Source organism: Daphnia pulicaria, chromosome 6 (assembly GCF_021234035.1).
Source record: "Daphnia pulicaria isolate SC F1-1A chromosome 6, SC_F0-13Bv2, whole genome shotgun sequence".
Lineage (NCBI taxonomy): Eukaryota > Metazoa > Arthropoda > Branchiopoda > Diplostraca > Daphniidae > Daphnia > Daphnia pulicaria.
In genome coordinates this window covers 11,407,218-11,433,256 of record NC_060918.1, presented here as the reverse complement: position 1 = coordinate 11,433,256, position 26,039 = coordinate 11,407,218, and the positions used below count along the sequence as shown (strand labels likewise).

The window sequence follows — 26,039 nt, the reverse complement described above, 5'->3', positions numbered from 1 at the left end:
GCGGCACACGATTATGTCACAAGAGGCGAATAAATCAATGAAATAATACCAGAGTTTGAATATCCTTCGTCCATTATTTTTGTTTCTAGAAAAAGATAGATCAAAAACCACTGTACAATATTCGAGAGACAGCCGGTAAACGCCGGCACCGCCCGCCGTGCAAACGTATAAAGTTTGCATTCGATTCACAAACACCGCGTAATATTCCACACACAAAAAACTAAATAAAATCAAATAAAAAATGATCGTTTTCAACAAAAAAGGCACGCGTACATCAAGCGATGGGTCTAGTATTTGGGGAGGGAGGAATTGGGATTGAAAAGGGGTTGAGGAGGGGGGGGGGGAGGGATTGAGAGGAAAAACAAAAACAATCTATCAAAGAGGCACAAAATCTTGTACATCAGAAAAAAAGTCGGAGTCTGTACATCTGTACAGTGAGGCATCAGAGCTCACACAGGCAAGACTGGTTTGTTTGCAATCATTCCGTTCGTTTATGATCATCACCATCCAGTGGGAGCATTATCGATTATTCAAGCCGTTATACCAATGAGTCCAACCGAAGAGGAGGGCAAAGTTAGATAACATTTTGCAAGAACGTTCGTGTCTTAGGAACAGACCAGCGCGATAAGTTCAGATTTATCTTGTTGTGTTTCTTTTCTGTTTAGTTGATACGAGCATGATAAACAGCATTGGTTGCGGAAATAAGTGTAGACCCTTGATCACATTATTAACGATGGAAGACGGGGTCTTTGAACTAATTGTTTATGCACGCGAATTATGCGAATGGGTACTATTATGCGGCGGCAGTCTCTGTCGACAATTTCCAGTAAATCGGAGATCGTGAACGCACCTCGTCTTATAATATTTAAATTGTTTGTTTGTTTATTTTCTTTTTTTTTTGTTCATTTTCATTTTCTTCTTCGACCAATGACGCCAAATATATTCTGTTGTGTCTCTGTTTCATCACTGAGCCGGAAGCGACTTTATATTCTGGTTTTTTTCGTTTGTCTGGTTAAGTGTTTCTCAAAATCGCAAGCGCTGGGTTTTTAATTTGGGCAGTATCGTTGCTGCGATGCACAACAATTTTTCATGATGTAAGGCTGGCGACAGTACTGGAAACCGTAGCGCTGTAGGAAGTCTTGGCAGGACATGGACCCAGCAATCTTGGTTATTCTATCCTCGCATAATTCGTTAACACCTGTGAAAAAAAAAACACACAAAATTCCCTCTTATAGTGAATTGTTTCGGAGCAACCAAATTTTTAAGAGGCTTTTACCAGAACTGGAAAATTTGTTGGACACTGGGCTAGGAGCGGCAGTTGTGCGTGATGTTGTTCTTGGTGTAGTGGTCGTTGTGGTAGTAGTGGTGGATGTAGTGGTCGGGCGGAACCTCGTGACGCTAATCGTAGGGCGTGGTGTAGTGACGGCGGTCGTGGCCGGAATTGTCGAAGGTGCCAGTGAAAGCGAAGAGGCCGCAGGCTGGGTGTTGGTCACCTGCGGGTCTACCGACGACGGGGTCGATCGTTTGGTCCAATTGTTCCACCACCTGAATGAAAAAGCAACAAAAGATAATTAATAATGACTTGGCAATTTGGTTTGAAACCGAAGAAAAAAAAATAAAACGGAGTGTGCCCTTTACCTCGTTGATGGCGTGGAGCTCTTGGAACTTGTGTGCCACCACGGAACGGTCGTAATTAAAGGTTTTGAAGTTGTAGTTGTCGTGGTGGCTGTTGTTGTTGCTTTAGCTGTGGTTGTTGTCGCTCTTGTTGTTATCGTTGTCGCTTTGGTAGTGGTTGTCGTTGTTTTGGGGGTAGTAGGATTGAAGACGTGAGCTGTTGAAGCTACTCCTCCAGAATAGAACGGCTTGGCTTCAGTGGCTGCCAAGATGGTGTCGGTTCTTTTCAAGAAGGAATTGAGACCGATGTCCTCGGCATAGTCAGGAATGGCATTTTCGTTCTCGACGATGCATCTTCCGTTATTGCAGATCTTAGGAAATCAAGCGGGAAATCCCATAAAGTTAACCGCTTTCTCTCAATACAAATGAGTAACTCTGGGTTTTTACCTGTCCGTCACCACAAGAAGAGCCTTCTGCTGCCGGTCTGTATGAGACGCAGTAACCAGACGAAGCGTCGAAACAGAACAGCTGAGCGCAGACACGATCGTCTTTCTGTTATTGGGACAGAAAAAAAAGCATAAATCAAGGTGCTGCACTTATTAATAGTAAAAGCTGCTATAGTGCTTACGAAGCAGGCAGATGTGCCTCGATCCATACGGCACTGGGCATCAAGGCTGAGCAGTTTTCCAGGCAACACACGGGGAAGTACAGCGTCCTCATGAGGGCTGTTGAACAGACAGGTGGCCGTCTCTCCACTGTCATTGCGAGAAAAAAGAATAGGGAATTGATTATATCGTCTCACTCGGGTGCCATTTGCTGGCCGGAGGGCCGTAGTAATTGGAATAAGAAGGCAAGAAACAAGCCCTACTTGAGGAAATGGTCGAATTGAGCAATGCTGCAAGAGGACCACTTGAAACCACGGTCAGTATGTCGCAAGTCACTCATGATATAACCGTCTTCCCAGCGGCAGCGCTGAGCGCCAGGTCCTCCCAGGTAACTCGGTGGCGGGGAACCGTCGTGAACAGAGCCCAATCTAAAAAAAATAAAAAAAAAGGAAACAATGTCAGCTTGAGTTGACGTGTCTTCTTCTCAAAGCATGTCATTGTAAACTTCCTCTTCCCAGGGCACTAGACTTACAAATGGCCGACTTCGTGAGCAGCGACGATGATGCCGGAGAATCCACCAGTGTCCTCGACGATGGCTACGCTGTTGACTTTCTCGAGACGCTTGTTAACGACACAGGCTCCTCCAACGTAGGCAAATCCTGTATTGGGGGTATTAGATAATCGTGATGATCAATCTTGAATGCGTCGACGCGGGGGAAACAAAAGAGGATTGCTCCAATGTGGTTGAGGAAATGGATAGAGAAAGGAAGAATGGTGTTGCCGATGCTAGAGCGAGTCACCCCATCAACGACAGACAGCGAAAGAAGATTGAATACCAACTATTTACAAAAAGATAAATACAGGAAGGATTTGAGAAGCTTTTGAGAGGAGGTTTTTCATGTTTTATTTTGTTGCTTTGTTTAAAGTTTTTTTTTTCTTTTACTTTTTTTTTTTAAATTACGGACAGCAGAGTGAAGAAGATGCAACAGAAGTGATGTGAACGAAATGATTGAATTGCCGGATGTGTGTATAGAGAACCAAATAGTTTCCAAGCCTAACACATGATTTTTCGGGCTGTGGTTCAATTCCTTGCCGATTGTTAAGAATTCGATGGCAATTGTAAGGTAAAGCTTACCTCGGCTCCGACAACATTTAATAAAATTATTATTCTTTTTTTTTTTTTCTTTTGAGTCCCTCGAAAAATCAGTAGACTATTCGATGTTGCTGACTCAAAATTCTTTTTAAAAGGAGCAAGAAGATGTGCTGCCGCACTCTCTCTTCGTATGATTCTAATTCTTTTGCAAAGATTAAATTAAACAAAAAAAAAGTAAATAAATAAATAAGTGGAACGGCCAAAAGTGCGTGTGGTTCGAATTGTGTGTCCCGGACAAGTCCGCATAGTTAATCCAAGTGCGTTCAAGAGTAAACACATGTCAAAGAGAGGTACTCTGTTTCGTCATGCAAAATGGTCAATAAGTGGAAGAAAGTTTCTGATTCAAAAACACACGTTCAGTACAGTAAAGTAAGAGTAAATGAGTGATATATAGTGAACGACGTATAGAGTGGACAGTAACATGAAGTGTGTATACAAGTTGGCAAGTCATGCATCAACAGATGCGCCCAAATAAGCGAGTGAAATTCTGCTGTGTTTATTTTCTCTCTGGCCACTAACAAGCGCAGCGGGGCAATTAAATGCTGCCACATCCCTTGCTTTGTACGCAGTGGTTGACGCTGCACATTGCTACCTTTTTTTATTATGATTATTTACTCATGTTTCTCTTTCGTTTTCTCTGCGGGCCCTTTCTCCAGACGTCTTCCCACCACGCTCAACTACTGTCCATTCATCTGCCTTTGAGAAAACAGGTGAATGCGAAGCGTCGAATCATATCCTTGTAAAATATGGTTTCGGGAAGGAAACGGGAGAAAGAGATCCGCGCTGAAAGATAAACACTGAAACATATACAATTTGCGAGAGAATTTCACTCACTTTCTTTTGGGGCCATAGTCAAGTACAGTTTGCTTTCATTTCTCTCAAAGTAAAAGTTTGCAAGTCACAGTGGTCTCGACTTACCGGCAGTTCCCCGATTGCAATCGTCCGAAACGAATTCACGTCTACACATGTCCAATCTGGAAGTATAACAATAATGCCAATACGGTTAGCCAAGACAAATTAGTCAGCCTCTGACAGACAGCTGATCCGACCGTTTTGGATGCAGTCAATTTCTTTATAGTCATAAACACAATTAAAGTTTGTTTAAAAAAAAATTATGTCCGTAAAATTAAGCATTTCGAGTCTTTTAGTTGTCGTTCGTAGAATCCAGAACCTTACAGTAAACGTATAAAAAGGTATCTTGTGTTGTTTTGTTTTGTTTTTTTTTGTTTTTTTTTTAAAGAAACTGTCGATAAAATATTTTCTATTAGCTTGATTGTGTAACGGAGCGAAAAATTCGTGATCTTTGTTTTATTTTAGCGCACGACCACCACTCCATCCGCAAAGAGGAGCCGCGCAATCTTTTGGCTTCAAACAAAAGTTCGCTGGAAGCGGCCAAGTGGAATGTTTACAGGGTCCCTTCGTGTGGTTTCTTCACCATTCACGGACGGCTCACGTTGGCGATTAGCATTTTTTTTTAGCCTCCCGCGGGCGAGAGGGTTGTTTTAAAAGAAGGAGAGCGAGAGAAAACAAAAAAAAACACATCAATGGAAGAGCTGGAGGGATGTTAGTATCGAAAGCGATGGCGGTTAGCTTCGCTAGAAGTTGACTGTATGATGAATGAAGGATTGGACGAACAAATGAGGAAAGCAAGGTAGGGGGCTAAAGCAAAACCTACCGGCGGTGCCGTTTGCACAGCGGCCGCTTTTACGACGTCGGCACATGTCGAACCTGCATATTCGGGTGGCGGAAGGAGTTAAGAACAACGGACAAGAAACGAAACAAATAAACGGCACAAAAAGCTATCGAATTAGAATTTCAAATGTCAAAATGCTCCGTGTGCCATTTCTTTTCGATGGATTTCTCGGCTCGTCCGCGAGCGGACTATCAGACCGAAATTGATTGGTTTAAAAAACCGGACAAACTTTTTTCTTATTTGACGTAAAAACCAATGCTTAGACGTCGCTTGTGCGATCATAGAGTACTTATTATTTTTATTTTTTTTATCTTAGAAGCGATCGAAAGATGGCTAACTTACTTGGTTATTGCAACGGCGATGTCGTAAACGGGCAAGCGCCTCTCTTGGAACAGGTACTTTCCCATATCAGTCAGAGCGGCTGTCGAGTCGATGGCGTTGCGTCCGACACGGTTCTTCTCGAAATAAGGAGTCGCATCTCGTCCCTGTGTACATAACACATTCAATCACCATTATTTCATGTTCTTTTTTTTTTACATCAGCAGCGACAAGAAAATAGAAAACTGGCACGAAGAGATAAAGATGAAGAGGGGGAAAAAAATGTTTTGCGCACCCTGGAGATGATGATGCCGGCGATGCTGATGCGCACTTTAGGTCCCTTTAGCAACTTGTAGCGGAGGTCGACTCCATTCCAGAAGGAGACGAAATATTTCTTGATCTCAGCGTTGTCGCCGTTGTGCAACCTGTGCAGTCGAGAAAAAGAAAAGGGCGACATTGAAATCCAGTGGGAAAGACTGTCACGTGTCGCAGGGGTGTAGCTAGACGACAGTGCGGACGCGATCGGCAATCGAAAGAGGGACAATGCGACGCCTTTAGGGCGACAAGGCACACGCCCTTACCTGTAGCCGTCGTAGTCGACGATCACGAGAATTTCAGGATAGATGGTCGGCGGAGCGCTGCGCTTCGTACGAGGCATTCGCTGAGACTTCCCCGTTGGAGGCAAGTCCATTTCCATAAACGCTGCATTCCAAGACACACAAAGAGAAGACATTGAAAAATTATAGACATATTAAATGGAATCTAGCGATATTCACTATTCGTTTTTGGTGGCATTTCTTTGGTCTCAATAGCATTGAATGGAGGAGCCAATGAAAGACATCTATAGTATCGTATAGGAAATATAACCATAGAGCTACTTTCTATAGACATTACGACTTGCTTCATTGAAGCATCACGTTCGCTATTGTTCTCAAGTGAGATTTTCTCTCTTATAAGACAGGATGACCATAGTTAAAGCAGCGGCTATGGGTACTTGTACCTCACTATACATCCAAGGCCGGTTCCATCTGGTGTATTAGTTGATTGCTCATTTTCTTTTTAAAATGCGCGTTTTGTTTCGTTGTCCTCGTTCTCTCTCTGAATCCTTTCGCTGTCCAACAGAATCTCCCACAAGAAAAACAAGATCTAATCTATTTCTTCTCTTCCCTCGAGAAAAAAAAATAAATGGAATCCGCCATAAATAAAGAAGAAGATGATCGCCAAATGGGTTAATGATCGGGTCGGATGGACGAGAAAACTACGAAAGCGTTTCGTTCGGAACCCCATTACGATCCTCTTGTATAGACTCATTAAAGCTACATTCTAGCGCTCGTTGAATATCTCGATGGACGACATAACAATAAAGGGGAACAGCATCAAGATAGAAACAAAAAAACACATACCATAATCGTCGTCGGATTGGATAGCGGCGCGCTTGTAAACGACGTGAGAACCAACGCTGTGTTTCAGGTCGTACAGCGAGCGCTTTTTGCGGATTAAGGCATTCTCGGTGTCGTTGGCCGGGGGCAGCGTCGACGGCGGTGACGGGGTCATGAAATCAGCCGAACGGAAATCCTCTTCGTCCATGAACATCTCGTCGTCGTGCGAGCCGCTCTGCAGCTGAACTCCGGCGGATTTCTGTTGCAGTTTGCGATGCTTGACAGGTAGTGGGCGGATGACCAATTCACTCCCGATAGTTCCGTCCTGTAGGATTGATTTAATGAGTGATTTTGTCTTGCTTGCCAGTGATTGTTTTTGGTTTAAGATATTGCAACAAGTGAAGAAAGGAGAAGTCAAGTTCTGCCAAGAATGATGGCTATAGCATGAGAACACAACAAGCGCTGAACTGCCGACGATGGACATAAAAGCAAAATGGTTGCGCGTGATGGACAACTAAGATCAAGAGCCGAGCGCCTAGTTTACGATAATGGCTGGTTACGTCGTCGACAAGCCGCACAAAAGTCGGCGCACGATGCATCCGCATTGCTCGCTTCACTGCTGCTAAATCATTTCTCATCCGCATGCTATTTTTAAAATTATTTAAGAGGCCACAGGATTGGATTGTTTCAGCACGGCCCATACCAGGAAGCGGAGGAATTTGTTTGTTTTTTTCTACCTTTCTGCCTGTCCGTCTCTCGCCATCTTTTTCCCTATAGCCTGAAACCTGTCGTGTCCTTCGACCTTTGAAACTTCAAGAGCGCAGGTGCTCGGTTAAGGGCGCGCCTCGCTGCGTTCACAGCAACAACCAAAAAAATTCAACAGGTGTTTGTCAAGACAAAAATCACGCCAACTGTTGCTTTCCTTCAAACCCTTCTGGTTGCTGTCGCTGCTTATTCCTCAGCTGTGGCTCCTCCTAGATTCATTATTTTAATCAATTAAAATGTATTGCATTTCTCTGTCCCTTTCCGGTTCTCTAGAGATTATCCAGCGTTTTCTATTCGACTGTTCCCTTATTTCGTTCCCTCAATACTTCATTTCAATTCTCAGCGAGTGTAATGGATCGAAACAGTTGCGCTTCACTGACGCCGAGTCGTTTGAGACCTTCGCATCCCGTCCTGCCGTTTACCATTCACAATAATCTGGTTACGAGAATATTGGACGCTCTCGAGTCTTGTCGTCGCGGCTCTGCCAAAGAGAAAAGTATCGTTTGAAAAATGGATACTTTGCCTTTCCTTCTTTGCCTCATTCCCTCGTCCCTATTTCTCTCTTATGGGTTCCTACTACTGCTGCCTTGTCTCATTCTCTCCATCTCGCCCGCTTCTCTTCCACTAGGAACCTGACGATCGGAGCTTGCGCGCAGCATGCCGTTCCGAACCTTCAAGGTTCTCTGTCCAAGGAGCAGCCTCGCAGCTCTGTCTATAATGATTTTGTTTTTAAATAAAAGAATTTAGTTGGGTCCCTAAAAAGCCAAGGTCGGACTGGAACGAGAGGATCAATTCCTATGATTTATTTCGTTTTCCTTATCATGTCTCTATGCTTTAGTCCCATTCTTATTAGTTTGTCGACAGTTTTCTCCGGCACTATCCAAGTCGTGCTTAGCCTCTAAAATTGGTTATTTTCTCGGCCGAGGCTCAAGGAAAAACAAAAATAGTTCAACGATTTCGGAATTCGGATGGATTTCCACATCGGCAGCTCAAGGTCTTTTTTTTTCCACTCATGACCAAGCTCATGACCGAAATTTCTCCGGCCAAACCGCTTCTTTCTCTATCGGCTCTATAACGGCGGTGGTCGATGGCGGTGGTGGTCGCCGGTGGGCGAACTCGTTTTCCATCGTATTTAAGCTTTGGTTATCGAAACACCACTCCTTATAGACGCAATTTGCAAAAGTCCACTTATTTTGGCGTAAAACGAACGTCGGTTTTTCTTTTAGCGGGTTAAAGCTAATTTGAATTTGAATTAGAGTTAAAACTATCAATAGTGTTACCAAAATGAGGGCGTCATCTTCGGCGTCGTGGTTGACTAGCACCGCTGCCATCGTGTCCTCATCCTGGTAGACGGTACCGACATCATCGTCCTTGGTGAAGCAACAGCCAGCACATAAAGAAGAATACAAATAAAACAAGAAGATTCAAGTTAGGAACAAGTTTGAAATATCGTCCGGCAACTCGTCGCTGACATTCCCCGATTTCGGTCATTATTAGCTAGAACGATTGGCATTCATGATCGCACGGAGTTGTTTTTTATTCCAATCGTAAAAGACTAAAATAGAGGAGGAAAAACAAAAAAACAAACCAACCGACGAAACTACGCAACCGGTTTCAACGACGACAATTTAAGCCAGTAATGCTACCATAACAAATCATCAAGGAGAATCACAAAAAAAAGAGAGGGGCAGACTGAAAACATGAACTTAATTTCCCACTGTGAGTGATTCATTCGACTTCTGGCCGATAGGGACAAGAAAAGGTCAACAAGCGTCGAAAGGTTTTCTGCTTCTTCTTCTTCTTTTCATATCACTGCCGGGGTTATAATGTACGCAGTTTATGTGTTGGCCGACAAGTCGTAATGGAGAAGACCCTTGAAAGGCAGAAGAATGCACCAGCAGCAGCAAGTCAATATAAGTTGGTATAGAAATCAAAATGTAAACACAAACATATACTGTGTGTACCCTGTATGTATATAGATTCTCATATAACCGAAACTGAGAATCCGGCTCGTGCCAAATGTTATTTGGTTTTTACTTTTTAGTGCGTTATAGCTCCTTGGATGACGCGCAACTTATTGTTCGAGAAGCTCGCGGAGCAAAGAAAAATAACAGCAACAACAAGAGGGCTATTCAAACTCTGGATGACCCTTAGGCAACAAGATTGGATGATTGGGCGAAAGAGCGTCGCCTATAAGGAGATGAGAGAATGAAGCTCATTCCAAACAAGGGGATTCAGTTGAAAGGAAAGTGATTGGCTCCTTCTTTTAACCACCCAGCACAAAAGCAAACAAATCTTTTTGAATTAAGTTCCAACACAAATGTTGGACGAGCAGTTAGAGAGAATCTATGATTTGTTAAAAAAAAAGGCAATGCGAAAGTGAAGGGGAATCCGAGATGCTGTGCGTACTTGACGCTCTCAATCCGACAGCCTTTACGAACCCGTTGTCTGCGTGGGCAACGCTGGGCCGAAGAAAGTGCTCGTTCAAATAAGCGAAAGACAAGAAAGAAAAAAACAACAACAAAAACTCAAACTTGGAAAGTTGTCGTTTCGTGCCCACCAGTCCACCGCTACAGGAGGTAAAAGGGAAGAGAAAAGACTGGAAGAGTAAAAGTCATTTGCAACCGTGTCTAAGAGACGAACTATAAAGAGCTCTGCAGCTCTGCTGTGGGACTGAAGAAGAAGTCTGACGGGATAAAAGACTAAAAAGAGAAGGGAAAGAAGATCGAAGCATCGCGGAGAGAAAGAGAAAAGAAGGGATCGAAAATAAACAAGAATCAGGTAAAATTCTGTCACTCTGACGTACGTTTTGTTCAAGTTGACGGATGATCGAATAGTCTTTGCGCGACTCGACAGATTTGTACAGGCGATGGAAGCCTCACTGCCCAGCATTCAAAAGAACCAAAAAAACCAGTGAAAGTGAAATAAAAAAATAAAAAAATAAAAGGAAAAACTCTCACTCAAATTTGAAATGACAATCCTGACCCAGTTTAGTTTTTCTTTTTTTTTTCCCTTCTCTCTCTCTTTTCTCTTTTCTTTGTGTCGCCCTATTCTTCTCGTTAATACCCACGTCAAAGTTGAATTTACCTGGCAAAGGCACGTTCACTCTCAACCGGTACCGGTAGCATCCCTTTAACCACAATGATGTATTTCGTCACCTCGCCGTTAGATTCTTTCGCCGTATTTGGGATGAATAGAACCCAAAAGCTTGACGCATCGCGCAAATAACTTCATCCCTCATCTTGCGCATTTCACGTCGTTTCTAATTTTCTCATCCAAGGCAGTCGGCAATCAATTGTGGAGCGGGGCGCACATATTTCACAACATCTTCAGTTTAATTCTTTTTGTATCCATTAAAACGTTTTATGTGGCTATTGTTTGTGGCCGTTTCTCCCTTCTCTTTTTTGTCTGTGCGTTTGTATAAATTCTTCTTTCGTCTCCCGACGTATTTTCCTCGGCCGTCAATTTTTTTTCTCTCTGAAACCATTCACCGCATTTGAATATAGTGTTGAGCTCTTTACATCATTCTTCTTGTTCCTCTAGGCACCTGGCTCACTGGCTGACGTCATTCGTTCAGTGTCGTGAACGGTGAAAGTCCCGACCATCCCCTGATTTTCAGTCTCAGCAGGGCGCATTCATAACTAGAGCAAAGCGTCGTCGGAAAATATTTAACGCGCAAAAATGAAACCAAAAAGAAATGATGACGGGGCAATTTCCAAATCAAGATCAAGAACCCGGATACGATGAAACATTAAACGATGACGAATTATACACAAAACGAGACGAAAAACACTTGCGGCTTGTTATCGATTCCGGAGAGAACCTTCTCGAGGGTTCAAGTTTCTTTTATTAGTTATTTTTTGTTTGATGTCTTGATTCTATAATTTCGGTTTCTTTTGAAACAATCGATCAGTCTGTTCTGGCCGTGCCAAGTTTGTCGACATTTTGAAAGTGGACAAAAGAGCTAGAGCAGAGGCGCTTTTGGGCGACGGAATGTCTCCTCATTCAAACCAGGGTAAAGCGTAATAATGCTCAATATACATTTCATACATTGGCCGGGTTTTGACGTTGCCGCGGAAAAATTATGGGGCCTCGCCCTGTGAGCCTGAGAGAGAGCCAAAGGGCGAGGCGAGGTCTTCGTGCGGCCTTGTTGCTTCAACGCTTTAACAACGGCCAAGTTTTTTTCTTTTTAAAAAAATCTATGCGGACACACTCGTTTAAAGAAAACTGTAAACGTAAATGAGTCGTGTCTCGTGCAGGAAAAAAAAAGCGCAGGTTGCTCTACATGAAAAAGAAAAGGAAAGAGAGGAAAAAAAACAAAGACGTTAATTTGGTTAACTTTCGTTTTCACGTATGAATAACGAAATTATACGAAAGAGAGATAAAGAGACCGTCTAGCCAGGCCAGACGGACACAAGAAAGAAGTGGACCGTCACCAACCTTTCACCTTTTAGCTTGAGGCTAACGTGATGATCAGACTGCAACCCTGCTAGACATACAGCCAGATTATCGATATAAAATATCAGATTATATGAAAATGGGAAAAGTGGTTTGTTGCTGCTTTTTCCTTCTTATCTCATGTCCTGTTGTAACCAGCCACTGTATAGAATGTACAAGCCCATGTTTCTCCGGGTTCCCATTTTAGTTTTGTTTTGGATCTGCTCTGGTTTCCCATAGCTACCAAAGCGGCTGAGCATAGGAGAGCTGTCCAGCTCGTTATCTTTTTTAGAAACGACTAGCAAGAGCTGCAGCAGAGTCGGACCCCGCTTTCGCTTTTTCTTTTCCTGAATTATTAGGTGGCGGTTTTGTTGTTGCTTCCTTTCTTCCCGCAAAACACGTAAGACAACAGAAAAGTCGTCAGAACAACTCTTTCTTCCTTCTCCAGTTTTCCCAGTTTTCCTGAAAAAAAAAAACCTACCGGCAGTACCCCCTTAGCACATATCCCCTTAGCAATTTTATCGTCAATTCCACCCCCAACGAATGTTTACGAGGTTGACCTTAGTTTTGAGCGAATATTAATGAAGCGTGCGCTTTAAGAAAATCTAAAAGCCTTCGAGGCCAAATTCCGCCTGATATCTGGCGCAAAAAATGAGAAATCTAAGGAAAGAGAAGAATGAAAAGCTGCAATTTAAGGGCACGCCCAAACGAAATCGAAACGGATTTTTCCGCACTCAATCACCGACACCAAGTACGGTAGGTAGCCTTGGAAAAGCATTAGGAACACAAATCGCATTGAGTACGCGGAAGCTGGGCGTTGGGTGGTTAAATTTCAACACTTTATTGCTCGTGGCCTGCGCTGTGGATTATCATTTTAGATGAGGTAAAAAAGCTGTCGAACTTTCTTATCTCTTCATCGCATCAATCAGTGACAAACAATAGAGAGACTGATCGAGAACACTAGCATATTTAGATATAAAGCCAGCAACCATTTGTCTTCGTGACTTGGTCATTGCCCAGCTGATCGAAATTCGATTTGATTTGTTGCGTATATCAACGCGATGAGGAAACCGAGTAAGAAAAAAAGAAAAGAAAACCCAAGGGGGCACCAGAGTCTGCAGCAACGACCAAGCTCGTGGTAGAAAGTTGGGTTTTTTGGACATTGACGGGGGTCCCCGCGTGTCCGGCACATAATTTTCATTTCGGACCCAGATCACGCGTTTCAACTAGATACTTTCACTCGAGTCCAGTCCAGTCCATGATGGGTGGCGCGTACAATATCTCATCAATATCACACAGCGAGCCTGCACATTGTTTTCTCTCTAATGCACGACAAGTCGGCAGTCACGCTGTCAAAACGAATGATTATCACACTAATCAGCGTTGATTACGGCGCTGTGGTGCGACTGTAGAATGCAAATCGTTTGATCCCTATATATGATGTATGACTTGGAGGAAGGTCATAGGGACCAAGTATTCTATAAGTGGGCTGCTGCCTAAGTGGTCCCTTTTCCCATTAAAATAAACACAGTAATTCAATCTTACCTGAGGCAGCTCTTCCAGAGTGATTCCTCCAAATTGGGTAGAACCCGTTCGGTTCCCACCAAATTCATCGGTGGATGGAGAATCGGCCACCCAAACTCGAACCTTGTTGCCACCACGAAGCAGCTGTTCGTTTCGTTCCAATCGTAAGTTATATCTGTTTTACCCAAGATAAACAAGATTATAATGTTTGACTGATTGCTTCATTTGGAAATGAGTTTATAGGTATTCTTCCTACGATTGAGGATAGGGGTCTACTTTTCAAATGTGACTAACCGTGTGCCGAATGCGGATAAATCGACGTGGCGGATATCCCGCTCAGCGTCGCGCCGTACTCTCGATCGCAAATTGATGACTTCATATGTTGGTACTGGAAATACAGAAAGAAAGAAAAATAAAAACGTGTTAAAATCGGCGGAAATCCAGAAATATTCCTGTTAACAAACAGGTTACGTAAAAATATTATGTGATGCAACTGTTTTTATAACAATTTCAAAAGGGCGGATTTCACAGCCTAGATTTATGTTCTACCTTGGTCGTGAGAGTCTACGTGAAATACCCGCCGCAGTTCGTCGGGCGTCATGTCATGGTGAACCTGTAATATAAAAATAAATTGTGTTTTTTTATTAAGTCTTTTTTTTTTTTTCCTTTTGTTGGAAATTTTATTTGTTATTTTTGGTTGCTGTTCAGTGCAGGGTTTGCGCCCCACCAAAAAAGGCATTTTGAAAATAAAGGAACAAAACCGCAAGACAGGTCATTCAAAACAAATATAACATAACGCGCAAGAGGATATGGAAACAAGTCGAGGCCATAACTACCATACTTGCGCTGTTGTGTCGTGCACGCGCATACAAAAACCTTTTCTTCCTCCATATAAGAATTTTGGTCGTTTTACGAGTCAATTTTCACAAGATAAAACGAGACAAATTCCATAAAGTAGCCTGCAGTACAATGGAAAGGGAGTCGGCTACTTTCTCGCACTGGTTTTGTGCCATTGTCGTCCTTTCTATCGCGGATACTCGATACATCTATCATTCTGAAGACTTGTAAGTCATTCATCGGCTCTAGAGCTCACACGCGGAGGCCATACAGTCGATGGGGCTTGTTGGATGTGAGCCCAACGGGGCTCTCATGAAGGAAACGACAGTTCTTCTTTAATAAGAAATTCCACAAAATCAAATGAAGAAGAAGTCTACTAAGGGAAAATGACGATGAAAGTGTCTGGTCGGCAAGTCCGCTTTCGCTATTCGTCTCGACCAGCCTCGAGCCTTTGCGTTTTATTTTTTTTGCTGTACGATGAGGTTTAGTCTTTCCAAAAAAATGCAATCGTCGTCGCTTTGAATGTTCACGTAGGTGTCTTTCTCTCCTTACGATCCTGGCTTATGTCTATTCGCACAGTCCCAATAATAAGCGAGGGCCCGGCGAGTAAAGCACTTTGCGCCGATCTCTCTCTCTCTCTCTCTCCCCGAGCACGAATTTTCGGGCAGGCAAAGAAAAAGAAAAACAACATGTGAAGAAAAGAGCTCGTTCATGCATTATGTATGGACTGTAATATAACGACTTGGCATTCGGAACGAAGAAGAAGAAGAAGAAGAAAAATAAAAGCCGGTTATTCACGAAGCGAGAGAATCAAAACTCGCAAAGCGAGGCTATACACACATCGGCAGCAGAACCTTGAGCAACTCTGCACGTCTCTGTTTGTCTGTACGGTGCTGTGAGATAGCCTACGACGAGTTCTTTGTGTCTACAGCAGCGCCTGCAAGGTCGGGCTGTCCAGTTTTTCCCACCGATAAAGCATAAAAAATGGAAGATCGTAATCCTATTCATACGATGACATTGGCCAAGATTCTGATAGCGGCCGGAGGTCTAAGAGGTTCGGATCGCAAACGCACATGCAGGTCTCTCTATCTAAGGATAAACTCACGACGGGGTTACTTAGTATGTATACCGGTATACGGGTTGTACATTGGAATTATCCTGTACAGTCAGTCAAGTGACAGCGAAATGGCCTCCTCTTTTTCTACTGTAAATCATATGGCGTGGTCACGAGAAGACGGCGACATCACAACCGAAATGCAATAAGCACAACCCTGCTGTTGTCTGATGATGTAGATATTGGTTGTGTAAGCAGGTAAACAAAGTGGGTCGCCTTATTACTACACCCCACGCTTGCACCACGGTCATTAGTTTAGATGCCGTTTCTTTCTGCTGTATGGTAATCACATCGCTCCAGTTTATTTACACCCACCTAGTATATACAGCTCTACCCTGAAACCTTCCTTTCGACAGAGAAAAAAGAAATATATATAAACAAAAAGGCAGCGGGAAAAATAAAGAAAAACAAAAAAACATATCAAAAACAAATATAGGACATGCGTAGTGGAAAATGAGACGCTCCAGAGCGGGGCATGTGTGTTCTATTCTTGCTGTTGTTTTTTTTTCTTTCCTCCTTTCTACAAGACAGAAACACCAATAGGAGAAAGAACAAAACAAAAAGAAAAAAAAATCCAGAGTGGACGGTTACGCTTGGTTGGTATGTAGTAAGACAGTCGTACCACCAGTCTGTCCGAACTTGAGTCCAAAAGAAAAACATAAACGAGGGCTACTAAGAAATCGGGAAGACTCCCTTTAACTATTATTGCTATTATTGTTACGATGATGATTATCATTACTATTACTATTCTCTATCTAGTTGTGCATGACTGCAAGTGTGGATGATGGCCCCTTAAAACTCCAGGTGCAGATGGCTTTGTGCTGTTGGACAACGACTCGATTGGCGCTTTTTGTCGCTCAGGCGTAGCACACGACATGTATAACGACCGTTTTATAAATAGGCAATTGCCTTTCGTTTCGTTTTGTTTCCCTTGATCACGGTCCGGTTCATTACTGGCAGATTGGCGTCGAAAGAGGTCGGCTGCCGGTCTATCCCTGGACTTTGTTCAGCCAAGCGGAGCTGTTCTCGGAATATCGTTCGTTTCCAAAAAGGCTCGAATCGCACGCGCCGATATCGCCGGCGAGCAGCTGTTGCGCCTGCAGGAGATCCATGTCGCACACGAGCTCTCCCGCTGGCGTGTAAACATAACCTCGATCTTCTCCTCTCCTACATTTTCCTCCACATGACTGTTGTTACTCCCCCCTCTTTCAGTTAACTTCTTTTCTATGCCTTTTTCTGCTCCGCTCTGATATGATTACGTCTTATCTGTTCGATAAGAGGAGAAAGCGCACAGACGAAATGACGCAGGGCGTTTTCTCCTTCAATGAACGGACAGTATTGATGATGACACTGCCCTACTGCCGCCGTTTATTGCCCTGATTGTCTGTAAGCCTGGCATTCTGGCATAACATGCAGAACTTTCAATGGAGGAATCGGTTAGAGGAATACAAATAATTCTATGCATGCAAGAACCATCCGGTACTGTATGTGGCCTATAATAAAAACAAAGCCGTATATAACGTTAAAAAAAATAAAAAATAGACAATGCGACAAAATCGAACGATGTGAAAGTTTTTTTTTCTTTCTGTTGAGCCCTTCCCCAAGTCTGAACATATATCGATTGCTTGGTATTTCCTGTTCTTCCTGTTGTGCCTGTAAGTTTCGTTGATTTGCCAACGAAAGGCCGGAAAGCTAGCAAATTGCCTTCCGAGTCAACCGACACTGAGCAACGGAGAAAGCTCGATTTGGGCCAGCTTGCTGGCATGTTACGTTGCATATGTTGACCGGCGAACGGCAGCTAGTCCCTACCGGTCTTTCTCCCTGCCCCATGCCTTTGTCGGATCAATCAAAATCCATCGGCTTGACCTACTAGACTTGCTTTATGTCGGGCGGCACTATTCAAGGCGCGAGGGGATTCAGGTCTCCAATCAAACGAGCAAAATGCCACTCGGCCGATGATGAAACGAGTACTATTATTATTATACCACTCGACCTCGACTTGTGTACTGTGCAGACGAGGAGCCGAGGAATTAATCCGTGAAAAATTGAACTGTCTCACGAAAAAAATGGAATAAGAAAGCAGAAATAACTACCGGATTACAAGACAAGTGTGCGGTTATCCTTTATTTAGAATTGCACCCTGAGAATAAATAGGGAAGCGTCCTGTGTGAATAGAAAACGGATGAAAAATAGCCAAAAAGTCTTTGAAGCGTTTCGGTGCGGGCGATGATGTAGGCGCTTATGCTTTCTGCCAAAGACGTTGTCTGGCAGCAAGTCGACACGTTAGAGAAGAAGAAAGCCGCCCGTTTTGCATCGTCGCGCTTTAACCGTCCCATCTATCAAGCGGCAAAAAAGCGCGTGCTGCCCAACATCTAATAATGTTTTCCTTGTATTCCTATGATGCTCTCTCTTTACAGTCTGTCTTTCTCTCCTTCACTCATCTCTCTCTCTCTTTTATTTCGTTGGCTCGTTTCCTTACTGCTTCCTCTTGTGCGCTCCTGCACCATCCGCAACAATGTCGGAAGGTTTTTTTTTATTGATGACAGACGGTACTTTTCGATGATGTGCGCTTTGTCAGAATGGCTTTCAGAGATTTTTTTTTTTTTTTTTTTTGGGTTGTCGGTCGTCCTCGCTTACCTACGCTGGAACCTTTCAACTCCGCACCTCGGCCGCCGACTCCATTAGCGCTTCTTGATTTGTATTTTTGTTTTCTTTTTCCGGATTCGGAAGACCTCCACAGAAATCACCGGTCGTTGTCATTCCCCCTCTCTCATTTCCTCATACTTAAAGTATCGTATCATTTGAATAATAGCCGCTGGGAGAGGAGAGGACACTGGGGCCCTGTACGCTGGTTGTGCGCACCCATAGCGAGCGGTCTCTATAGACGCTGGCGACGGCCAGTCAAATTGTACAACAGGACTTGAAGAAGAGGCGGATGAAGTAAGCCAAGGTGAGACGAGGCTAAAGGCGGATGCGAAACTGTAGGTGGGCTCTCCCCCGGCAGGTGGCCGTATATCGATCCACAGTGATTTGTACAGTCGCGACAAAGTCAATGCGGCTCGATGACACACAGTTATCTCGCAATAATAGATATCGACGACCCTTTTATCGTTAGCTTTTTTTTTATCGACACTATAATACGGATAGATAGATACAGCCGGAAGAAAGAAAACAAAAACAGCTGTTTGTCATAGATCTACGGGTGACCATATTGTCGTGACTAGCCAATAAGAAGAAGAAGAAGAAGAAAAAGATACAACAAGGCAAACCCAATCCTCTGAAGAAGAAAAAAATGAGAACTTACTTGATTATTGGCAGCGGAGAAGGGCAACTGGACTGTGGCAAGGTAGAGGAAAGCCACAGCGAGATAAATCCTGGTATAAGACATGATTCTAACGGGATACGGAGGGGTAAATATGGCAGCAGCAGCAACAGTAACAGTAGAAAACAATTCCCTGGCGTTGTCCTCAATCAAAGGCGCAAAGGCAGATGCAGAGAAAGGCTATAAAAGAAAACGAGAAAGAACAAATAAAGAAACAAATCAATACACAAAAAAAAAAAGAAAATCGGCGAAAACCATTAGTTATTATTACGGCTGAAACAACAGGGAGAACTTTATTGGTTGCTCGGTGTAGGTGGCAACAGCCGTATATATATATACGCTCAAAGTAATCATTGGCTTTCACTTTCGTGTTTATAAGTTTAGAAACTCGTGCGAATTTGACCGAAGAACGCTTGGAAAGAGATTCTCTGCTTCAATGACCATTTTTTATGTGTTTGCGTGTGTGTACAATTTTTTTTTTTTGTTTGGCGTTTGACCACACGTACGTGTGTGTGTGTGTGTTCAGTTACTCACGGCCGTGGGGCTGTCCTATTTACTTCAAACCGAATGGGTGGACCCAAGTGGATCGCGTCTTGCCGTCTTGTATACACAGCACAACGCGTTTCAAACAATTCCCGCCTTCTTTTTCTTTTCTTTTTCACAAGTCCGTAAGGGAAAGAGAGAAGAATAAGAAGATGGAGAGAGAAAGAAGAAGAAGAAAAAAGGGATTTTCACTCGAGGAGAAAGCCAAGATGAAAGACGATGATCATCTGTCCATTTGTCCGCTTCGTCTCCCAGGCTTTACCTCTCTCTTCTTCTTGGAGCTTCTTCATCATCATCATCATCAACTTTTTTCATTTTCTTGTTGCTGGCGTCGTCGGGCTTTCTCTACGAAATCTCTTTGCGCTCATCCATTTTGAACGCTCGATTATAAACTTGCTGTGATGGCCAGCTTTTTCCGTGTTGGGGGCAGCTGCCGGATGGTGATGGTTCGGACACACCTGCCCGAGGCCACTCCCGCGGAAACGCTATTCTCGTCGCCCGTTAACTCTCCACTTCATCTTTTCTGTCAGCGTCTCTGGTTCTCGTTGAGTGTGCGAGGATTCCATTCAACCGCTGCTGTACGATTTGTAACTATTATGGTGGCCGTGGTTTCCTCATTTCCCTTCGTCTCCGTGTTGTCTTTAATTAGACCAAAGAGGTATTAGACACACCTTATTTGGTCAAATGGAAGTGGTTCCGCACTCCGAACAGTGGCGGGGAGTTCAAATTATTCGAAAATTGGCCGGAGAAAAAGTAGGTAAATTTGAGTTTCGTATCCGGGCACTAAAATAGAAAAGTTGTACTCGAAGAAATCGAAACGCCGAAATGCTCACGGTTGGAAAAATACCGAGGAGGAAGTGAAAAAGACGGAAACAAATTGTGTACTGTACATTGAATAGAAAACTTGAAATCAAAATGCTATGGAAACCAAGTGGCGCGGAAAATAGAGAGGTTGACGAAAACGAGGCACTGATGACTCACAGTGTAAGCAAATTGCGTGTAAGAATAAACACGCGTGTTTGTAGGCGACACGCTTGCGACATTTAGCATCCCATACTTTGAGCTCAACTCCCGTGAAGGTTGAAGAAGACGCTGCCGACCGTTTTGGATGCTGCAAACAATTTATTTATTTATACCAGAAAAGGTTCACGTCCTCGATTAAATATACAGCATCAACGCGATGCCAGCAGTGAAGGAAAAAAGGGGCTACCACCCGAGTTATTTTTCTTTTGCTGTTCAAGATTTTTCTTTTTTCTTCTTCTTCTTCTTGAGAGAAAAGAGTCTGAGACCCTCCGGACTAAAAGCGGTTTCTCTATTTCTTTATTTTATTTCTCTCTCGGTGGGACGTCGTCTCATTTCGGTCATCTCGACCAAAGCGTATTCTTTTTGGGTGGGAACATCACGTCCATCAGCTGTAAATCACTCGATTATAACGACGGCTATTTATTCGTTTCTGATTTTTAATGTCGGCCGTATAAAAGGCGAACGATGCAAAAGGATTAGAGCGAACTGCCAGCAGATAGTTTTGAAAAATTTTAACTGTTTTAAGAGCAATCATTATTGGCCTCAATCTGTTTGTCTGATGGCGAGGTTTGGTCTTGACTTTTTTCGAGCTGACGCAACGAATAGAAAATGGGCGTTGATTAAGGTAAGGTGTTCCCGGTCAAGTGTGTATAGAGTTTGTGACTTTTTTTTTTATTTTTCTTATAGAAGAGAATGTACTAAGAATAATATTGGTCGTTACCTGAAGGCAGGAGGTGGTGGTGGTGACGTTTCAACGGCGGCTCCTCGCGGCTCTGAACAAATTAATTCCACGCCAAATTGCACAAAAGTGAGACGCCAAGTCGAGGGAGAAAGTCGCTTGGGCCTTGTTGTCTTGGCGATCGAATTCGGTGCAGATTCAGGTAGACGACAGCCGTGTTGAGAGAGCTGAAATTTTGTCAAAAATTCGCACTTCTATGTCAAATCAAATCGAAAGCGAACGGCAACAAACGAAATTCTCTACAAAGACGCAAAAAGCATTGGTGGTGTTGCCGATGAATCGATAAGAAAGCACTGTCGCAGAAGGTTCATTTTTTCTTTCTTTTCTTTTTTTCAATTTGAAACTCGTCAAAGGAAACGAACAAGCGAACAACAACAAACAGAAATGGAAGCGATCGAGTCACTCGGCAAATGGGCGGACGGCACTTTCTTCCTATTTGGTTTCTCTCTCTCTCTCTCTCCCTTTTCGAGTTCTTTGCTGAAAAAAAAACAGCCACGAATAACTAAAAATCCGGTCACTCGTTGGTGGTGGAATCAAAAAGTGAGAGAGCGCGCGCGCGCTCGGAAAGGAAGGAACAACAACAACAATAACAACAACTACAACAGCGATGCGGTGGTGTGTGGGGCTTCAAAGTTAGAAAAGTGGTACGAAGGAGGTTGGTCGGACTGGCAGGAGGGGAAACAAAAAGTCTGAGGAGCACCTGTTGACGCGGCCACGGCCAGAGCCTCTCTGAGCTCCAAGTGGCCGCAACAGGTGGAAGTCTTAAAGGCAAACAGCCATGGGAAAGGTGGATGGGTGGGGAGGGAAAAGACGTAGGAGGAGGAAAAAGTAGGAGGGAAGAGAGAGCCGGAGCGAGGCGCTGCTGTTGCCGTTGCTGCCGCTGCTTCTGGTGGCTTTCAGTGTTGGCGCTGTCGCTGGCTCTGCTGGGTCCTTGAATTTCTTCGGAGGAAAAAATAAAAAACTAAACAAAAATTCTCTCTTTTTTTTCTCTTTTTCTTTCTGCGTCTGTATGTGTACTCTATCTATCTGGCTATCTAGCGATCCCTCAATTTATCTCTCTCGTTTTCGACAGACGGAAAAGAGGATGATATTCGTTGTTGTTGTTCTTCTTCTTGGTACGTTTGAAAAAAAAAGCAAGCTCACGAAACAACTTCGCCTCTTTCTCTAGATACCCTTAAAGTATAAAATGTAGGCTATATATACCTGGTCGCGCGGGTTACTCACCATCTGACCGCTATTGACTGTATATGTACACCTCTGTGTCCTCCCTGTCCTCTCTGATTGGCATCGCCCAAGACGTGTGTGTGTCCTGCCTGTATTTCTTTTCTTCCTCTGTTCCTTTTTTTTTTCACGAGGTTCTTCTCCGACTTTTTAACGTCGACAACCATCCCAAGGGTTACAAAGTATACACGAGATCGGGTAAAGAAAAAGAAAAACATAAGAGAAGGGGAGAGTCGGCCCAGTGCTTTGTTTAATAGACACAAACGTTCGGGAATGGTGAGGCCAGAGAGAGCCAGTCTTAATAACTCCCAATAACTCTAGAGTGGAGCTCGGAGCTGGCCTTGAATGCTACTACAGTGCTGCTCAACACCTGTCCAGCATGTCAGACGACCACCAGCGCCTCGACCCCAGTCTCTCTCTTTTTTTTTTCTTTTCTTCCTTTCTATGGTATTATTATACTGTCCCAAATCGTGTGTATGCCATGCTCTCCTTTTTTTTCCATTAACAAAAGGCTATAGGCCGGGAAAATTATATTCAACTATCCGATACGGAAGAGAGAATGTTGAAGAAAAAAGAAAAAAAAAAAACAAACACAAAAACGAAATGATAAAGGCACACAACACGTTCTTTTCCAAGACTGGATTATGTACGGGTGCGCGGTCGAAAAAAAAAATGGTGAGTGAAAGAGAAAGAAATGTCGAACACTTTCGACGGTGAAAACTAGTCGCGAAAAATCGATCTCTCGCCGTACAGTCACGCGTGGAGCGGAGCTTAGTCGACTGGAAAAGCACGAAGCATAAGTTAGTAATAACTACCGTCTTGCATTGATTTTACACGAGGAAAAAAAAAAGTACACGGGCAGTTGTCAGCGATATTCTCCGCCTTAGCAGTCATCAGGTTGAGAGTAGAGATTTTTTTTTTTTTTTCAGACCTTGTAGTTTATTTTCTCGATGATTTCGGGTTTCCTTTCTCCGGTCTCTCTTTAATTTTCTTGCGCTTTTTGAGTCTTGTTTCTCATTCTCTTTCTACGATACAATAAGTAGATACTATCCCTCTTTCTCTTTCACAGAGAATCGCGGATCGCGAGGAGAGTGTCTCTTTTTTCTAATTCTCTCTCTTTCGGACAGCTGCTGGCCGCTCGAATTGGCGGAAAATTGTTTTTGTTTTTTCGGGATTTCTCCGGTCTGGTAAGGGCCGATTACGTTACAAATGAACAGTTTCATAGATGCAGTTATTCTTTTTCGTCGCCCTCCATATCAGCGAAAAAAACCATATGCTAAGTGCGTCGATGCCCGTCATATAAGCCAGTACTTGTCATTCTCTCCAATAACGATTGCTGAGCGAATGCAGTGAAAAATTATTTCTTTCATTAAAAAACCCGGTTGTTTTTCGTTAAAAAAAAAACCAATGGTAAGGGGGGTTTTTTTCAATTGGGATGTCCTACATCAATTTCTTTATAGATTGGTATTGTTTTTTGCTCGTAACTGCGTCTTACTTTTGGGTTGGTTTGTTTGTTCTTCTATGGTTTTTTTTTGTCTTTTAGTTCTTCTAGGGTTTTTTTGTTGCCAACCTTAGTGATTAGAAGTGGATGTCACACCGTTTACTTTGTTTGCTTATTGCTGCTGCAAAAAAAAAGAGAGAAAAACCTGTTTTCCAATTCTTCGATCTACGTTAGAATGCAGGAAGTGAGCTGCTTCATGTGAATTTTCCTCCCACTCGCGTAAGAGTGTAATCGCAATAATTGGTTCGGCTTTTACCCAAAAAGAAACGATCGCATTGTAAAAATCCAATTTATTCAAAAAGCCCAGGGTTATCACTGATGTTCGGCAGCGATTGCGCACCTCTAACTCGATTTTTATGTCTTGTTTGCTGGTGCCATGTACTCTTTTGCTCTTGAAGGGACCATAATCGAGTTGATAGGAAGTAGTACGCTGGCATTCGGGTGGGGCCTGCAAAAGTGTTGGAACGCTGCGAACAGCCTTCGACCGATCTTATTCACGGTCACGAATAAATCTCTACACGACATCGTCCAGAATAGAGCAATTTTTCCGTCTCACTCGCCTCGGCGGAGCGGTAGCACTCGTCTTCCAATTCCCAACGGGCAACTGGCAATGACTCCACCCTGTTCTATTCGTTCTCTCAACTGTATAGCCAAAAGACTTGAATTATTTATTCTTGAGGGGTTTGCTCCCGATAGAGCAACCACGACAAATCAAGGTTGAAGGGTATAGACACATGAAATAGAACTTGGCCATAGCAGCAGGCTACAGCACAAAGTTACCTTGCGGTTTTTGGGACAGGTAGCCTTGGTGCTCTTCCGTCCAGCACTGGGATTACCAGAGTGTGGGCGTCGTTTGCCACAAGCGCACAGAGAAAAGATCACCACAGAGAGGGATATGTGTACGAAGCAGGTTGGAACGAAGGTGACATAATTCGAGACGGAGAATATACATAGCGTGACGACGCCAAAGAAAGGAACGAATTTTCTCCTACCCCGGTCAAGGCTAGCCCCCTAGAATAGTAGACTAATTCCGACAGTAGTGTGGATGCGCTAATAAACAAATTTCACGATATCTTCTTGTTTGAGACGTCCGTGTGAAGCGGAAGCACGTCAATAAAAAAAAAACGTCCGGCTCCTGAAATCCGGGGCCCTGCGTCTCAATCAATTCATTTAACGCCGAGACACCAGATCCTGAACGACGAATGACGCAGGTAAAAGATTTGCGACTTTGGTGTGTTGTGGTGGTGGCGACTGAATGAGTGTGAACCATTCGACACCGTGAACATTTGAACGAGGACGTCATTTGTCTTCAGGCGATTGCTTGCTGCGCTGTCGCAGCTTTTTTTCTTGAATTTCCTCGGAACGAGAGAATAACATCGAAGACGCGTCCAAACATAGCGGTGACGACTTGACTCCTGTGGCGAGCGACCGACCGACGAGCAGCTGTAGAGCGATATTTTCGCAGAATTGAAAGGCAGGGTTAGCCAGCCAGAAGAAATGTCTAGTTTCGAAAACGAGCGAGGTAGACAACTTCATATAGTACAAAAAGTGACCGAATTCTTGGGGGAAATCAGACTCATATGCATAACATATGACCCAGACCGGTTTGAAACGACCCGGACCATAGGTTAAACCAGCGAAAAACATGGGAAAAATGCTAATGAAATTTTGCCATCCGTCAAACGAGAGAGCAGCAGAAGCAAATAAGAGCCGACGAAATTTGGAAAAACAAACACACACAAACTGGGAATTGTCGAGGTCGAAGAGAGTGTCTATCTAGTGAAAGTGATCCATCACGACCGGCAAACAGAGAGAGAGAGAGAGGAGAGATCAGCAGAGAAAGGCGTCATCGCTGCGTGTTCTTATTGAAATTGGCAACGAGTTGCGTAGAGCCGCCTAGTCGTCGATAGTCTACCCTGCGAAGATCCCAGCAGAATCTGTTTTATTTCTTTGGCAGCCAATCATCACGACCACTATGACCCACCTTGGTCACGACCAACCGATAAAAAAAAACGAACGAGTTGCACGTGGTGAAGTGAGCCCGTGGAGCAATGTAAGAAACGGCCCAGAAAGGGAAGAATGACAAGGGAGACACAGAAATGGTGCGAATGTCAATGATCGGCCAGCAGATAAAACTGAGTCACAGTTAATGGAGAATGGAGGACTCACCCAAAATTGCTCAAAAATATCCAATGGTCCATGTCCATAACAGCAGCCGAAAAAGCGCGAAAGCCAACAACCTCCTCCATCG

At 43.6% G+C, this 26,039-nt stretch overlaps 1 protein-coding gene across 2 annotated transcripts; it reads right to left on the bottom strand.

The window, feature by feature from the left end:
* Positions 1-54: 54 nt before the first annotated feature.
* LOC124342324 (A disintegrin and metalloproteinase with thrombospondin motifs 18-like) lies at positions 55-26,039 on the bottom strand. 2 transcript variants are annotated; one of them, XM_046795288.1, is made up of 19 exons: positions 25,958-26,039; positions 21,049-21,233; positions 18,744-18,941; positions 14,038-14,101; positions 13,783-13,876; positions 13,510-13,663; positions 8,808-8,897; positions 6,787-7,087; positions 5,965-6,085; positions 5,679-5,808; positions 5,408-5,550; positions 4,291-4,346; positions 2,752-2,878; positions 2,483-2,647; positions 2,243-2,369; positions 2,062-2,166; positions 1,639-1,985; positions 1,277-1,545; positions 55-1,198 (listed from the first exon to the last, which is right to left on the bottom strand). In XM_046795288.1, the coding sequence occupies exons 3-19, from the start codon at positions 18,825-18,827 to the stop codon at positions 1,047-1,049; spliced, it is 2,529 nt and encodes an 842-aa protein (XP_046651244.1). In that variant the 5' UTR covers positions 18,828-18,941; positions 21,049-21,233; positions 25,958-26,039; the 3' UTR covers positions 55-1,046. The 2 variants fall into 2 exon arrangements, with proteins under 2 accessions (XP_046651244.1, XP_046651245.1); XM_046795289.1 differs by lacking the exons at positions 4,291-4,346; positions 25,958-26,039 and adding an exon at positions 5,048-5,100 and having other exon boundaries at positions 21,049-21,806.

Excerpts from the sequence above, each read along its gene's own strand:
- LOC124342324 (XM_046795288.1), bottom strand. The coding sequence starts at position 18,827 with ATGTCTTATACCAGGATTTATCTCGCTGTGGCTTTCCTCTACCTTGCC. Across the intron at positions 7,088-8,807 it reads AAGATGACGCCCTCATTTTG|GACGGAACTATCGGGAGTGA; the intron begins GTAACACTATTG and ends TCAATCCTACAG. Across the intron at positions 2,879-4,290 it reads TTGCAATCGGGGAACTGCCG|GATTTGCCTACGTTGGAGGA; the intron begins GTAAGTCGAGAC and ends CCCCCAATACAG.